Source organism: Nothoprocta perdicaria, unplaced genomic scaffold, assembly GCF_003342845.1.
Source record: "Nothoprocta perdicaria isolate Ctin4 unplaced genomic scaffold, notPer1 scaffold_246, whole genome shotgun sequence".
Lineage (NCBI taxonomy): Eukaryota > Metazoa > Chordata > Aves > Tinamiformes > Tinamidae > Nothoprocta > Nothoprocta perdicaria.
Genome location: NW_020455473.1, coordinates 561,366 through 579,723, shown reverse-complemented (window position 1 = coordinate 579,723; position 18,358 = coordinate 561,366). Strand labels below are relative to the sequence as shown.

Here is an 18,358-nt window from a genome sequence, read left to right as displayed (position 1 = left end):
CCTGCCCCAAACACACTGGCATTTACAAAGAAGGAGACTAGGGAGATTCCCACGCTGGAGCTATTTTGGGAGTGGAAACGAGTCAGAAAATCTGTCTGTAGCGGAAAGATTAACAGACTCAGTTTTAGAGAAAAAAAGCTAAAATAACCAGTAGCAAGTCAGCAGACCAGATGGAACCCAGTTATGAAATCAGAGTGTAATACTATCACTTAAATTAGCTTTCGTACCAAACAAATGTAACACGGCAAATTTAAGCAGTAAAAACTGAGAGTGATTGCAAAGAGTACGGATGTCATGCTATCGACAATACAAGAATAAAATGGCCCTGGAGATTCAGTGTCAATAAATGAAGGCAAAGTATATGGTGTAAAACAATCCCAATTCTATATACACAAGCTGTCGACTCTAAAATAGTTCGAATCACTAAGAGGACTTCAGCTTCTTCTGAGCAGTTAAATGAAAATGTGTGTTCATTTCTCATGAAGTACTAAGCGAATAGTTGGAAAAAGAAGAAATCCTAATCTTAGGTAAGGAATTAGAGATTAAAGTACAAAATATTAGTTTGTTTAAATTCATATTTGCCAGTGTCTAGAATTCTGATTGCAGTTCTGCTCATTCCTTTTTAAAACAGTATAATAGAAAGATTTAAAAAAAAAGGGCAGGAAGATGATCAAAGGTATGAAAAGGTTTTTGTAAGAGAAGAGATTAAACATTTTTTACTTTGGAGAAAACAGAACAAAGGGAAAATATGAAGAGGTATCTGAATCATGAATGTCACTAAGAAGATTTATAGAAAACAATAATTTATTGTTTCTCCTAAAGCAAGGACTGACAGTGAAATTATCATGTGGCAGGTTTCAACCAACAGAAGATTTTTTTTTATATCTGACAAAGTTGTGCTCATTGCACAGGATCTTGTAGATGCCAAATGTCCAAATAGCAAGCAGACAAACTAATGGAATAAATATCCATTCAGGTTTGATGCAAATCTGTCTTTTTCATATTTTCACATTCTGTTCTTTAGACCTCACATCTCACTGCCTCATCTAGGAATTTAGTTGTCCTGAAGCCTTTATTTCATTGCTGGATAGTGACAGGAAATTCCAGAAAATAAGTTAGATGTTAAAGTTCRATGTACACTTAAATATTTTTGTGGATGAGACAAATAAGTTCAAAGGATTTCACTTGCATTACTTCTAGCTTGTTTAAATGAAGTGCATATATACATACAGTTGTCCTAGCATAGATGGTGAGTGTTAATTCATTACCTCACAGGAACTTGCACATCTTAGGCCTTACTATTCCTAGATGGAGTGGTTTTTAAGCTTTTAAGTTCTCACAGATGTATAGCTTACATGCTAAACAAAATGTTTAAATCAGTGTGGTAGCCGCTGAATCAGTGCTTACACTGCACCTTCCCGACAGTTTTTATTACTCTTACTTTCATATCCATTATTCTGAATTTCAGGGAACTATTTTAAGTACTAGCTTAGTTCAGCATAAAAAAAAAAAGTTTTAAAATATTTACACCAGAAAGTATTAAAAAATGTATTAAGAGTTTATTTTCATATAGTGAAGAGTGAAGCTATCAGTATTTACTAACAATGCCCAGATTAGTATAAAATCTAAATTTGAATCACCTTTCCTATCATTTCTGAAATAGAAATTTGTAGTCTTTAAAAACACTTTTTTTTTTCATTACAAGCTCATTCTCCATCTCCTTTTTCTCATTAAGATTAATTAATGTAGTTAAAAGCCAAGTAAAATAGAAACCTGTACTGTGTGCTACAGAAATACTATCCAAAGGAAATAGCCAAATTTCACAAAGTAAACTAACTATACTGAAAAAAAAAAATCTAGATGAGATGTTTACACTGCTATCTATTTATCAGTTGACAAAGCTGAAAAAGCAAACACAAAAGCAAAAGACAGTCAAAAGTCTTTGACTGATGTGCAACACATCAGAACGGCTCTCAGAGACAGCTCTGAGGGCCCTTTGTAGAGCTGAATATTTGGTAATAGGGTTACTTCAAAGATGAGAAGGTATGTGACATATTCTTGACAATCTGTTCAATTTGCAAAATCTGCCGTTCAATCTCTACCTGTGCAAACCTTGTAAGAAAGCAGAATGTGCTCACCATTAATAACGCTGATGCTGAATTGCATCGTGTGAGACCAGATCCATACTGTAAAGTATTACTCGTAAAGCTATGTCACCTAGAAGTGTGGGAAAAAAATGACAACCCTAGTTCACACAGCTATTTTGGCAGAAAATGTTGACATGCACGTAGCTGTATCAATATATATTTAGCTTAGTGTATCTCTTTCAGGGACAGAGTGTAAAAAAGGGTTTGAAGGAGACCTCTTTGTGCCAGCATGTTCTATGTCTCCAGCAGCTGGCTCTGGCAATATATTCTAAGAGAGTGGCAGGTGCTTTCCTAGAGGTAAGTCTGACCTTACCCCCAGCAGCAACACAGCGACTGTAATAGGATAAAACCCAACTATCTCAAAAATATATTTACTTAGATTTAATAATATTGTTACTGTATGTTTATGAAATGCCAGTTGACTCTTGAACATATTTGCCAAGGATTAACAGCTACTTAAGAATACACTGCTATTTAATGAACATACAAGGACTGTCTTAGATTTAACACGTTAGATTTAATAAGATCATGAATTACTTCAACTCACTGAATGATAAAAATTTACTGAAGATTAACACTATGTAAGATACAGATATCTTATATAGAGGTTAATCCTTAAATTAATATCTTTTCATTCATCCCTTGGTATTTAATTAACATAAAATTATAAAAGCTTAAACTGGTCAGATAGATATGTTAATTTATTTTGACTTTTAATGGAGGTCCATGTAATCCAAGTCCACCTGACCACATTTTCTTTCTTTCTTNCAAGTCCACCTGACCACATTTTCTTTCTTTCTTCCTTCCTTTCTTTCTTTTTTTTTTTTTTCTTCTTTTTCTGTGAGTGAGTTATTTCAATAAAGTATTTCAGCATATAGGGCTTTTTAGAACCAAAAGCTGATCTCATACTCTAATTTTAAAGCTCCAACATGATAATCTTTTTGTTTCTGACATCAGCTATTTGAACACAACAAATCAAGGAAAAATAAATGATTATTTAGCCAAAGGATTAAGACTATGAGTGTTACATTGTCATCCAATTTTGTAATTGATTTTGTGATTGATCTCATCATGGAAAACACAGAAAAAGGAACCAGWGCTGTGCAGATATCATATTTCTCAAGAGGAGAAGATTATCACCACCTCTATGTCATATATCTATCAAAATGGGRAAGATTTGAGGAATAAGTTAATGATGTTGCTGCCAAAATAAACCTAGACCAGAACTATTGATGATATAATGCAGTAAAGAGGTATAGAAGGTAAAAAAGTTGGGACAAGCAAAGGCCATTGAGCAAAAAGCTGGTTCCTGCAAAAAAAACCACAAAACTGCAATTCATCTTCTGTAACTTTAGACATCCATTGAACTACATCTGAGTTAGCCACCTTTTACAGACAACGGAGAGAAATAAGCACTTTGAGGGCATGATTCATCTAAAATAGGTCAAATGAATCATGCTCCACAAGAGCCTATTTCTCTCCCTGTGAATTCCAAAGAGTTCCTCAACCAATTAACTATAAAGAATTAGGGTGAGCAGCTCAGTGGTAGGTAAGATGGTAGGAGAAATGTTCAGGACAAGGTTTCTGATGACCTGTGGACTGTTATCTCTTTCAACAGGGATTGAGATTTTAGAGGTTTGGGATGTCAACATTTTTCATTTCTTAACAAATAAAACCTTGTGAACCAAGACTTCCAGTCTCCTTGTAATTACAGAGGATTAAACAATCTAGAAGAAAATCTGGGTCTTACATTTTAATCWGTTTTTGAAAGGTAAAATTCTCTCTAAATTTTATATAAACCTATATTTTCATGATTTCATTAAGATTGGAAAGAGTATTTTTTGCTTTCTTGATTTTTTTTACTCTCGCTATGTTCTCTTAGAGAAGATTCTAAAGATCTGAATTTTGCAAATAAACTAACAAAGACACAAAAATCCTAAATAAAAATAGTTTCTTGCGTATTTTTTAAAAAGTATCTTATTTTTGTTTATCTATAAAAGTTCACGCAAAAGAATAAAGATGCCTAACCATGAATAAAAAAAAATTACATGTTTTCTTTAGTTAACTTATAACAGCAAGTAAAGATTATACCATATTGATATAAAATGGGCAAGCAATGCAAGCCTGCCTACTCTGATAAGCCTTCACTGCACTCTGTCAGGCAAATGCATAATATGGAAAGTACTGCTACAGTTTAGGCTTATTTAATCACACCTATTATATAAGAGAAAAAACAAAACAAAACAAAAATCTCTCATTTGACAGAGGATTAATAAATTCATTGTTTACCAAAGCATAAATAAATTTTCAATTTGAGGAAAGCAACTATATGGTAGTTATCTTTCATGTGTGCTGTCAGAAAGCATAAATACAATATTCTTTTTAATACACAATCAGCCATATTCTATTGCCACATTCACCTAGGGAAAGCTGCAGAAATAAAAAAAAAAATGCAGTCATTCAAAATTAAATTCTGAAACCATATCTTTAATATACCTTTAAAGAAATATTTAGGATTTAAATAATATTTTCTCTTAGTCAATGAGGTTAAACAATTCCTCAAATAATTTTTTGAATAACAAATTAGTAAAAGCTGTTCAGATAGTTTTCTATTTGAGATGATTTGAGATATATTTCAGAATAAAACCAAACTACATGAATTTTGTCATTTTGTTTAATCTGAGGCAGTTTTTACTTCATGCTTCAAGGTTCTTGAAAATTCATTCAAAATATATCTTTTATTATTTTTGAAAGATTTAATAAATGTTAACGATGTTTCCTGAGTTAATGACATAACACTTGCTTTCAGAACAGTTGCAAACTTTAATGTATTTTATCATGCATAATTATGTATAATTTCCAGTAACATTGCATCTGAACACAAATTTTTAAAAAAGTATTTATTTGTTTATTAAAATCCTGAATGATGGAGAAAAATTTTTGATGCAATTTCTGATGATTATTATGTAGGCAAAGTCAACTTAACTTTTTTTTTTTTTTTAACTTTTACGGTCAGAGTGATTAGATGACTACTACTCTGAAGAAGCAAAAAACAGCCACAGAATATTGACCAGTTAAGCTGGGTTTACAGCTTTCCTCAAAGCAGTAAACTCTAGAGAGTCTGTAGCACTCATTGTATTTCTCTTTCTCCTCCCTATACTTCATACATTTCTCCTCAAARCCTTTTAATATTAACATGGATATTTTCCTCGAATACCATCCACATATTGTTTACATCCACAGGTTTTACTATTTTGAATTGAAAACAAAGGGAAAAAATAGAGATGTCTGAGAGTGACAATTTTTCTGTTTTATGACTAATACTAAAGGTCTTATTAGCTTGACACAAATGTTACAAATATTTCAATAAAATCATTTTAATTTGACTTTCTTGAATATATTTGCCAACTATATAAAAAGAAATCAGATTAAAAACTAATATAAACTATTTTCATAGAATGTTTTGCAGTTTTTATCGTAGAGAAAATATTAGTCCTTTTTAGGACCACCTGGCCAAAAATGGCTCACTATTAGAATCACATCATACCATTTGCCACATTGCATGTGCAAAATTTCTACTGTAAGTAGAATATTGCTTTAAAGGGTTGTGAGGCTCACAGTGTCCGTGATGATCATGAATGTGAAGCATGAATTTTTTGTAACTCAGCAGAAAAAAAAAAAGTTATTTCTTCCTTAAATTAGAAAAAGCAATTTTGGATACATAGGTAGACCAAAGTAGGTTCCTTTTATGTGAACTTTGCTTACAACTACATAATAACATGAGAATGAGGGGCAGAACCTTCAGTTCAAATCAAGCTACCTAAGCACTTTAGACCCAGACAGTAGAAAAGAAATGCCACATACTAAAGCTAATACAGCACATAAAGTTTAGGACTGCTAGTATTCAATAGCACACATACACACGCATTCAATAGCCATTTCCAGTGGCCACACAGACTACAAAAGTGCTAGAGAAATCTTATTGCTGCATCAATTAGACTTAGTTCCATTTGTGTTTCTGTTTTTCTTGTTCTGTGCACTTGAGTCAGAGCTTTTAAGATTATTTGGATTGTGTGCAATGTGCAGCCTAAATTGTGTTTTTCATATACAAAAATGGGTTTGTTCAGTTTACCTATAAAAGCTTCCTTTGTTTGTTCAAGCTAAAATGGGGTCAGATGGTAAAATATTGTATGAATAATGTAATTCAAAACACCATTCAAAATAATTAAGTTGCAAAATACTTTAGAAAAATCTATAGTGCACATCCCTCATTTTTAAACAGCTACTGCAACAATACAGTAATATAYTGTATATACAGATATATAGACATATATATGTAAATTATATATTTGGTACTATATATTATTAACTGCACACTTTTTTAAAAAAAGCTTAATCTTTTGAAATACTGTCTTTAACCATATTACTGGTGTATATAAGTATACCCTACGGAAAATATTAAAAGATGAAAGATTATAGAAACTTTACTCACATTAACATCCTCACTGATTTATATGAGATTTATACATAGAGCTAGCACAATTTGGTATTAAATTTAACAAATAYATTTACTTATTTTAAATGATTTTTTTTTGTTTTGTTTTTTCTCTTGCCACGGTATGACTCTTACRCTGGGCACGTTTCTCTCCACTCTACTTTGTAGAGGAAAGCAGGTGGAATTAAATGTAGCATGGAGAAGCCATGGAGCAATATTTTTTAGCACTACATAGGCACTACCAGTTCCATATATATATTAGAGATAAAATACAAAAAGGGGCATGTCACCTTCAGGAAAAGGTAGCAGCGAGGGAACATCTGTTATACATGCAGAGTTCCCTGTAGAAAGAACTGAAAYATGATAAAATATGAATCAAAAGTTCCCTATGCACGGAGGTGCATTAAGTCCCGTTCGTGCCATATGAAAGCCACTTGGGGAAGGGAGGTTATTTAAGTGCAGCAGCTGGAAMAGAAGAAAGCAGCAGTAGGAACTGGAAACCAGCTGTTCTCCATACTGGAAATAAGGATGGGCAGTAGATGTCTACAGGGATGAGATAAAAGCTTCTCTGAGCAATAATTAGTTAATCATATTGCAGCTCTGTCTGAACAAAGTCATTTTAGATGTTAAGTTCTGGTATGATATACTATGGATTTTTGTCACAAAACCCTACATAAGCTCTATTTCTTATGCAATTCTCCAATATGTTTAATTCTTCCCATAAAAGATTATGTTCACAGACAAAAGCCTGTAGGAAAGGTGGAAATAAATATTCCTTTTCAGTACATTTTTWACTCTGGACTGGACAGTACAGCTCATTGTCGCCTTTAATTAGCATCATAAAAAGGAAGGCTTCACTGGACCTAATAGGTTAAAATAAAACTGGATTATCACAGACAGACATGTATTTAATCTTTTCTTCAAACAAACAAACCTAAAAAACCTACATGACAGAGCATTCTATAACCTACATAGGTACCTTGTTCCTGCACTTAACTATTTTTATAATAAAATTCTTCCTCATATTTAACCTAAATAGCTCTCCCTGCAAATTAAACATACACTTTATGCTATGCTTACCAYAAATATAGACAGAAGAAAAAAATAATTATCCCATTTTTAACAGCTTTTTATATAAACAAAGGCTTTTATGGTATACTATCAGTCTTTATTCTTGTAAATAAATATCAATTCTAAACCAACAAAATTTTTTAAAATTTCACCTACAGAACACATTTCATAGACCTCTTATTATAGATGTTATAGATATTATAGTCCTCTTTCTGTTACTCTTCTTTCCTGTTGCTTTTGAATTTGTCTAGACCTTCCTTGAAAATATCCCCATAAATTGGAAGTTGGAGTTGTGCAACTAACTAAAGTGTACTGTAACTCTGGCCCTATTTAAGTTCCCACTTCCTTTTCTGTGTAAATGAAGACATACAAGGAAAGTGATAGGAGAACAGGACACTGAAAAAGTCTAGGATGGACTGGAATTTTGTGCACAGAAATTAGAAGATGCTCCTTGTTCCAGAAAAACACAATATAGATAATATTATTTAAGCATTGCTAGATGGAGTAATTCACTCCCAACTCTTACTTAAGACATTTCTGTTAATATGTTTGTTTATTTTTTGCCCACATGGACAGAAATTCATTATTAAGTAAAATTCAAATTCAGGTTTTCAACTAACATGCATTAGCTTTGCAATAAATTCCTTCCATGTGACTGGAAGAATATGTGAAAACTTTACTAATATTTAACATATCTATATATTTTGTTGGCTTTATACATAGAATAGTTTGCTGATACTAAATATTCCTCCAGTATATGAATATATGCCGTAATTTTTTCATTAACAAAAGTAAGCACAGTCAGAGAACATCCATTTATAACCCAGAGAAATGCATGAAGCCTGAAACAATGAAAACTATCTATTTTCTGGTTTCCTCGTTTCCAAAGTTGTTGATCTTTCTATGCCCCCACTTTTCTTTCAATTTATAAAAAGAGTCTGAAAAGAACAATTGTTAGCTGAAGATAATGCTTTTGACATAGAAGCACCTCATCTTGCAGAGAACGGCAAGTTCTTCTCTTGCTCTTCTTGTGGGAATAAAGCAAAAAGATAACTTATGGATTCTAAGACTTCCAAGAACAAACTGCAGTACAAAGACTGAGCTCAGCCCCAGGAAAAGCAGTTTCAAAACAGAGAGTGCAGAAAGCCAGTACTGAGGCTTAGACTAGTGAAAAGGGAGGGATATTCTGCTTTGTTGCCTCTACAGCACAGAATGAAAAAAAACGCACGAACAGCTACAGCAYCCAAATGTTACAATTTTACTCCTACATTTCAGGCTTACAGTTACCACAAGCTAATCATCTTGAAGTACTTAATGCATAATAATGAATTAATTTATGAATAAGCACACTAAGGAAATCACCTCAAAAAATTATTAATACTTATACTGGTCAAGTTTAAACCTTTTCAGGAATTAATAAGATATGTGTCTATATATCTGGTGGTGATGCTTTGTATAGTCTATGAAAACACAAGATACAGGGCAAAAATATGGACAAAATACAACAATTGATTTAAAGTGTTATTATAAAACAAGAAGAAATAATGAGGAAAAATGAAGTTACCTAAAAAAAAAGTGCGGCATACACACCAAATCATGCCTAGATGAAGTGGAGCTGAATATATATAATCAATYATTGTGTCTCAATGAGATTTTTGTACATTCATAGACACAGGAAGTTCTTTATGTTTTGTCAGTTATAGAATTTTGCCCTAATTCATAACTAAGTGTATCAATTAAATGTAGAACATCCTATTCACCAAATTTCACTGCTGCTAGATACATCATGATAATAATCTGAAAAATGATAAAACATGCACCTGATTTTATATATACATATATATATATATATATGGTTAAACTCAACTCCAGTTAAAAAAGATAAGATAATCAGAAATAATAGGTGGCAATAATAGGCTCTACACAAAATATATTCATTGGCCCTTCAACTGCCAAAATGTTTGCATTCATTTTCCATTTTTTGTCAATGAAGTAAATAGTAGAGATATTAAGCTAATCTATCCCTTTTTGACTTATTGTAAGACAAGCACCTATTTCTTCAGACTTTCCTCATCCAGCTGGCTTTGCCTGAGCTCCTAAGCTGTCCGTATGGGCACAGAGTACCCCATGGAGAGAAGCCATGCATGGAAACTCCCTCGTCAGTAAAGAAGAGGCACCAAAAGAAATTTTTCTCTGTTCCTAAGTACTCCAGATTATCATTTAACCAGATACTCCAGAGAGTCATTCAACAACCTAAATTCAACATTGAAATTACTGATATATAAAGAATGAAGCCAATAAAATGGTAGACTAGCATGCAATCTAAAAATAAAGTGTATAAACAAAAAGATATTCAACATATAGGCATTTCAGAGAGAGAGAAAAAAGAAAACTTTGATCCTCTGAGTAATAAAATTTGGTAGCTGGACAAGCTTAGTGTTTACTTTGCCTCAATCTTTCTCACCCAATGATTTATGATATATCTGTTGCTAGGTGTTATATATTGATCGAATTATACAATGGATTTGGACAACCATCTGTATGACAGGCATTCATCTGTTTAGGTCATTAACTTATGTTCAAAGACAGAATATTATTCTGGTCTCTGCAAAAAAAGACATTGCAGAACATTGGAGGCCCGTGTATTTGTAACACCTATCTCAGTTAAACCAAGAAAGTCTGCAGAAAAACTTATTTTTTTCTAGTTGCAATTAGATGAGCTTTAAAGGAATGTTTATTGATACAAATATTAAGACCAAGGTGACTACAAGATTTTTTTCTGATTACTCATCTAACTAGAAGTGCAATATATTCATTTGAAGGTTACATACCAATAGAAGCTTCAATATTCTCATTCACAATAGACTTCAGAAGAACGATGAGATCAATAACAATGCTGCTAATTTTCTCAAATTCAGAATTACTCGTTTATTGAGCAATATACTCACAGACGAAAAGTAGGAAGGAACTGCTGATGCTAGTCTAAATGTCATAATGAATTGTTGAATGTACTGGAGTGGAGACAAAACTAATAAACTAATATGAGTATGGCCCTTTTCTTCATAAAAATCTACAATTCTAATTATGAAGTTTTCAGTCACAAATTAAAATTCCCAGTATTATAACGAGTCAAAAAAAAAAAAATTGAATATCTGCAGGTTTCTGTAACACATTTGGTTAATCAGAATGAGTTGACAGACTAGATAACAGAATGAAGTGGGGGGTGGAAACCTAATTTCTTGTGGGCTTTGTCTGACTGTTTCCAGAATTTATAGCTCTAGAAACAAATACAAAGTTAGAATAAGTCAAGGAAATAAGTGCTCAGTATAGGTAAGCTGCTGTTGTACTTGATCTGGAGGTAAAAGTGAAGAATGGGGATGTATGTGCAAGACCTGACATACAACAAGACAGTGTCTTACCTGGTTATGTTAGGGGCAACCAAGTTGGAATGGATGAAGGCCTTGAAAATAGAGATTCCTAGATGGTGTCAGAGAAAGGTGAGCAGCACAAAAGCTGTCAGAATAACAGTGACAGTTGTTCCTATTTTGGGCACAGAGAGAGTGTGATGGGAGATGCTTTGTCCAAGGTGCAGCAGGGTCGGGGGAGGAGGAGCAAGGAGTGAAAAGATGGGAGAAAGCAATTTTGAAGAAAATACTCCTCAGGTTTTGCCAGCTCTGGAGAGACTCCCAGCCTCATTCGATGTCTCAGCAGAGAACATCACCATCTCTGAAAACACTGAAAGGAGATATTTCTCCACATTCTTCAAGTTTCATTATCTCATTAAACGGATGTGCTTATGAAAGAACCCATTATCCCCACTGGCATGGAAAGCATTGGTGATCATGTCAAACAGCAGAAATTTGCCTGATGAACTTTCTGCACTGCTCAGTTGAGACTGATTCTCACTCTGTTAAACAGAATGGATTTTAATTATCCTAAAGATCTCAAGAATTATATCAAGGAAGTAAGTGGATAGACAAGAAAACTTCTGATAATTTCTATTCTGCTGCCAATGGATAATGTGGGATAGTAGATTTCAAGCATCTAATGTGCAAATAAACTGAGACTATAAACATATAAGTTACTGGAAACTCATTCCATGTACAAGCATGTTAACAACATTCATGGAGACCTCAGAACACTGATGCAGTTGCATGGTGGACTGCATCAGTTGTGATGCATATGTATTTTTGTCATTATGATGAAGAAAGAAGTATTATATTTTTCAGTGGGATTTATTATTTAGTATTTTTTCCTGAAAATTTATTAATCAGATCCCCTCTCAGCCTTCTCTTCTCCTGTTCAGCTTGGAGAAGAGAAGGCTGAGAGGCGATATGATTAACGTGTATAAGTACCTGAGGGGAGAATGTAGGGAGGAAGGGGCCAAACTCTTCTCAGTGGTGGCCAGGGACAGGACAAGGGGAAATGGGTATAAGTTGAAAAACAGGAAGTTCCATCTYCATGTGAGGAGGAACTTGTTTCCTGTGAGGGTGACAGAGCCCTGGAAGAGGCTGCCCAGAGAGATTGTGGAGTCTCCTTCTCTGGAGGTCTTCAAAACCCGCCTGGACGCCACCCTGTGCCCCATGCTGGAGCAGGAAGGTTAGACTAGATGATCTGTAGASGTCCCTTCCCACCTTGAACATTCTGTGATTCTGTGTGATTCTGTGAAATTTATTCCAGTCCTTTTATACTGCTTATCTATATCTTAGATTAAAACCATGGTCTTCTACAGAGAAACCTGATGGGTAAGGCTGGTATCTTAGTGAAAGCTCTGACACCAACACTGACTCTTTACTCTTTTTCTCCAAGGAAGCACCTCCATTTTTCCCTTTATTCTCAGGATCTGTGCTACTGTTGATGAGGCAACAGCACATGAAGAAATGCCCTCCCTCTATGGGATGCAGGCGTGAATGGCAAGCCAACCTTTCAGTGCAACGTAACACTAAGCAATTAAGCTACTGAATTCAGTCCTTGGATATTTCTAACAATGACATGAAAATGTAACTTTATGTTAAAATAAAAGAAAACACAGACAGCACAAAATTAAAAAAAAAAAAAAAAAAAAGGAAGAAAAAAACCTGGGGAAATAAGATAATGATTTACAAATATCTAAAAAGAAATAATAATAATAAAAAAATCCATCTCTGTATAATACAATAAAGTAAACTTTCTCACTAAGAAGAGGATAGAGTGCACCTCTCATTGTAGTACATTTGTAGATATCATTTATGGCTTGCGATATCATTTTCAGCCCTGGATATCTCTCCAAGGCATAAAATTATTGCTGCTATGTTTAAACTATAGCAAACAAAAAGATTGCTCAGTTATCTGAATATGCACTGTGAATACTATGTGCTATTTCATGTGGAACAAAAAGGAATTTGGGAGTTACCTGACAGAGGTAATCAAAACTATTAATTCTTATAATACTTGTAAGAAGTAGGGCAAACTCTGACTGTGCTAACTAGTGACAGGGTTAAAGTCTCAGCGACATAATAAAAAAGAAAAGAGAGATAAACAAAATAAATTTAGCTAAAACCATTCTATTGAAAGAGCAGAAGGCATATAGAAGAAGCTGCTTAGTAATACAGCTGAATCAGATAGCATAAGTAAGCTTAAGAGACAGCTAGATATTTTTTATGCATAAAGTGGATTGAAATTTACAGCTGAAGGATATATGGTTGAGATAACTAAAAGGGGACATACTTATTTTAACACAAGACTTACTGTCCCAATAGCTTTTCAAATCTCTTCTCTGCCTCCCCAGACCCCAGTCTGTTCTTTCCAYCAAATGCAACTATGGAGTTTTCATTAGCATTTTACAGACGTAGTTGATTTACAATCTTTCCCTTTTGTGTTAGTGTTTAAGACCAGGACCAGACAAAACTTGCTATCTGGAGGTTTCTTTCTTTCAACTAAAGCTTTTAATAATAGACTTATTGTAGTAGCAGAAGCTTCATTCTGCAGTTTTTACTGTTTTAATGCAAATCATAAAATGGATTTGGTCCTTACAGAGAGAAATCAGATGTCTTGTCTACAAGAAATTCTTTTAAAAAAATCCTGCTTTTTGGTTGCTGGTGCAGCTGCTGCAGTGCTACAGACAGAATTTTTGACTATCACTTAATTTTCAAGTTGTCTAGACTCAAGTTGCTTAAAACTGTAGTTTAAATAATGCTAGCATTCTTATTACTGCCATGGATAGAACTGGACTGTGAAAATAGTTTGGAATTAGATACAGAAAATTTCATACTCAGACTAAACTCACTTTTTAATTTAGGAAGCTGAACTCAAGATCCTGGCTCTACAGCTACATCCTGATCATTTTTCAAAAATATCAGAAGATTTTCTGTCCTCTCCTAACTATCACCTTTCTAACAACAAAAGTTGCAGTACTTTAAATAGCATTCAAAAACAATGAACCACCCTGAAAATTTGGCACAAAATAATGAGTCCTGTCTGACATGAAGCAGATGATGACAGAATTGGAACTTTTGATTTTGCTTCAAGCCCTGCTACAGACTATAGTTTCTGGCAAGCTTTCCATCTCCTTTTTTTGAAATTATTTTTTCTCTAAGAAAATGCAATCCTGTACCTATCCTAATCACGCACCTTGTTTCTAAACCTCCCTCAGCCTGACTCATGATCAGAGAAAGCAATTTTGTTTATCTGCTTTTAAAGGAGAAAAGTTACATCAGGCTTCAGTTCCCTAATCAGACAAGCAATTGCTGATTTCACTGGGAACACCACATTGCACCACATTCATCATTGCAACGATCTGTAACCCCAGAAGGTCTTTATTGCAGGTTCAGTATTCATAATACATGAATGGTCTTCCCACACACTTGAAATGGAAGAATTCAGAAAACTAAACAAATGGATATCATTACCATTTGTGATTTCATTTGGGGAAAAAAAAGGAAAAAAAAAAAAAGATTATCCTTATACACTAAATTATTGTATTTTTTCACTAAGAAAAAGCATATAAGAACCTGATGCTGCAGTTCATTGACAGTATTTAACATTCACAGCTCAATATCTGTATAATAACAATCTGAGGAATTAATATAAGCCAATTGCATCTGTTGTTTTTTGATGAATAGGACACCTCATCCGAATATGATGACAAGTGCAAACCTCCAAATAGCTCTTTGCATTATAACAAAAATATAATGGGAAAAAAAAAAAGAAAAAAAGAAAAAAAAAAGAAAAACAGGAATGGTTGACTTGATCTGCCTACTAAAGTTTTCATATTTTGACCAGGAGCAGGCATGACGCCATTGCACAATCTGCAATACTATGAACTCCAGCTACAATACTATGAACCCTGAATGAATGAAAAGTCTACAGGTCTTTTCTATTAAAAAAAAAGAAAAATCTGTTTCATTTGAAGTACTAAAAAATTGTCCTAATCCAACTTTAAAATTTTAAAATTCTTTGCTTTTTATACAAGCATGTAGCAATCCAGAGATTTTGGTTTTTTTTTTTCTGATACTAAACCGAGAAACTTATATCCATAGACAGTTACTAAAAAGCAACAACAACAACAACAACAAAGTTTAGTATAGCATCTTTATACAGATCAATGTCCAATTAGAAGCAAAGTGTGGCTGTGGTAAAAGGTCAGGAAAAAATAATCTTTCTGGCATTTATGAGTTTGAAAACAACTCATGTGAGGTCAACTCTCCAATATATACAGAATAAATTAATGCTGCAGCATTCTAAACATTCTGTCTAGAAAAAAAGAAAAATTCAATTGCAACTTGATCAGAAATATGAAATAGAGCATGTATTTCCTGATGATTGCACTACCGACCAGACCAAGCTAGAGGTAAAATCTAGTTCAACTAATCAACAATTAATAGAAACCTTACGAAGTATTTCTGCTCGATTATAAACATAAATTTTCATTAAATCTGACTGACTTACTCATTTTTTTCAATGTCTTTAACATTGAATCATCTCCCATGCAGCAATTGAAAATAATAGCAAATACACAAAACAAAAATAATTCAGTGGTGCACTTCCTTATGGCTTGCAGTCTGGAAACAAACAAGCAAACAAAACAAAAAAAGATCACCCATGCAATGCTAGAGTGTTTGGTTTATATCTAGCTTTTAAGAAATGTACTTTTTTTGAAATAAAAGATCTCATAATTAACACATCTAGAAAACAAAAAGAATTGGACACAGACTTTGAGGAAATAAACATGCTTATTTGATAGAATGAATGACTGTAGAGARTGTTGCCATTCACGTAAGCCATTTAACTATTTTACAGATGATTATTTCTGATTCCTTCATAAGGTGTGAATGAAATTATACTGAAAATCAGATTACACTATTATTTGACACTTCTCATATTACCATTAATCATGAAATCAACTTTACAAATTGCTGTGAAATGAAAACATCTCCTGTCCATTTTTACTGTTGCCTGATATCCCAAGTGTTGTGCCTTTTTCTTGTCTCCAAATTGTATAAAGAAAAAAACAGCATCCTGTCTAGTTCGAGTTTTCCAATCCAACTTTGGCAGAAAGACTATATAATATATAACAGGCCAAGACAGTGAAATTTAAGTATATTACAATCATTTTACAAAAGTGTTATTTTTTGGATTTAAAAAAAAAAAAAAAAGATACTTGCACTTTCATTTCATTTTTCCCTCTATTTTTCTGAAAGATACTGAACATTCTTTGCTCTGGGCTAGCTGCAAGATTTACTGTTTTCTCTGATAGTATTATCAGAGGGCTTTTCTGCCCTGATAAACTACCACTGCAATACTAATAGGTTTATAATGATTGCTTAAACTTTACACTCTGCAAGCATGGGAGGCTTCACTCACCTTGTTCAAGTGGCTGGCTTTTAGTTGAAGCAGTTTTCATCTTGAGTGCCTCCCTAACAGACATGTCACAGCAGGAGCCTTTGTTAGTGTCTTGGTCACTGTCAGCCTGATCACTGTCCCCATGCCCGCTGTCCCTCAAGCTGGCTCTTTCTGGATCCTTGAACGTGGAGCTACTGAAATACATATATAAAAAAAAAAAGAGAGAGAGAGAGAGAAAGAGAAAAAAGAAAGATAGAGTTGTATTTACTTGTTCTAAGTTGAATTGTACTCTCTGGCAAAGCAATTTTGACAAGAATGCAAATGGGGAAGCTGAGAAAGTTATTTAATAGGCCTTACCTTTGAACAAACTGCTGCCTGCTGCCCATGTAATTGGGCTCTGCGGGAAAATTGTCTGTCTGTGAAAGAGAAGGAAAAAAATACGTATAGTTGTACACTGGACAAATCTCCTGCAGAGCAACAAGATTTCCTAGAGGAGAAATGATTAATAATTCAAAAATTCCCTTAATCTTCAGATTTGTACATTTTAATTAAATTGGAAAATGCTGGCATGTAATTATGTGCTCAGAACAATTAAATGATTCCGGTCCACAAATTACCTGCTAAAGTAAACAATGAGGCTCCAGTAAGTGGCATTCTCTGTTAGCAACCTGACAGATGACACTGTTTATGTTTTTTCATTAGTTAGATATTAAGACTGATGGTTATTGAAAATGAGAGAAAAAAATACTTTTGCATATTACAAAAGTGAATTATTCAATAATACTAATTTTTAATCATAATTACATCATCTGCTGGGATTCTGAGGCTTACTGCTGTAATGCAATTTCATATATTGCTATATTATTTTTGAAACACAAAAACAACAACAAAATTAAGAATGCCTGTGGTTTACAAGCTCTTTTTTTTTTAACACTACTGGAAAAGCGTTATTTTGTTTAAAAAATCTTTTTTTCTCTCTTTGATTTTCATCAGTATTAATAGCTGTATCTGAGCAATACGAACCACATGCAAACAAGAACAATTAAATGATTGTTGTAGACAAGTAGTTTTTAAAAGAAGATAGTTCTATTAAGTCTGCCGTGAGTATATTTTTAGCTGCATGAGCTAAGTAACTGTAGAAGCAGAAGTATTTACAGCATCCAGCCCAACATGGAGTTCTGCCAAGGGGAACTGAATTCCCCTTGTGTCATCAGCTAAAGTTCTTTGGGAGAAAGAGAGAGACTGAATCTTTCACAAAACTCCATATACTGTACATTCATACACGTCACTTCTTGCAGCTGACCTAGCGACAGAGCTCCTACTGTTTTCTGCATCACTTCATATCACGCCATTATGCTTTGCAGAGGCTCTGAGTTTTGCAATGGCACCTAATGTATAAGTAGCACTCAATTAATGGAGCAGAAGGTCCAAGATAAGGTTTACTGTTGCACAACAAGTGTTTATATAAATGTATAGTCTTTTTTTTTTTCCCCTCTGCTCCCATCTTCATTCTTTACCTCTCTTTTTTCTTTTTCTTTTTTTTTTTCTTCTAATAGGTGGCTACATGCCAATCTTAATTAACATTCTATATTAACATATATGCAAAGCAGAGTTGTTTGAATACCATGGATAACCTGCGTAYTATAGGGAAGGGTCAGACGATAAATGATTATCTTATATTCCGCAATTATGGAGCAAATTTACATGGGTTTTATTCCTACTGCTGGTTAAATCTTTCGAAACAAAGTTAGAATCATAACACACTTTCTGTTACACGCATTTTGAAGTAGTTCCTAATTTAAGCTGTGGAGTTCACATCATTCAC

General features: G+C 33.6%; 1 protein-coding gene across 3 annotated transcripts in view; it reads right to left on the bottom strand.

Annotated features, from left to right (window-relative positions):
- PCDH17 (protocadherin 17) overlaps positions 1 to 18,358 on the bottom strand; it is an 87,368-nt gene that overhangs the window by 43,193 nt on the left and 25,817 nt on the right. For all 3 annotated transcript variants that reach the window (XM_026039924.1, XM_026039925.1, XM_026039926.1), the window contains exons 2-3: positions 16,891 to 16,949; positions 16,555 to 16,727 (exon numbers count right to left, since the gene is read on the bottom strand). In XM_026039924.1, coding sequence (XP_025895709.1) covers positions 16,555 to 16,727; positions 16,891 to 16,949 — 232 coding nt within the window. The remainder of the gene's footprint in view (positions 1 to 16,554; positions 16,728 to 16,890; positions 16,950 to 18,358) is intronic.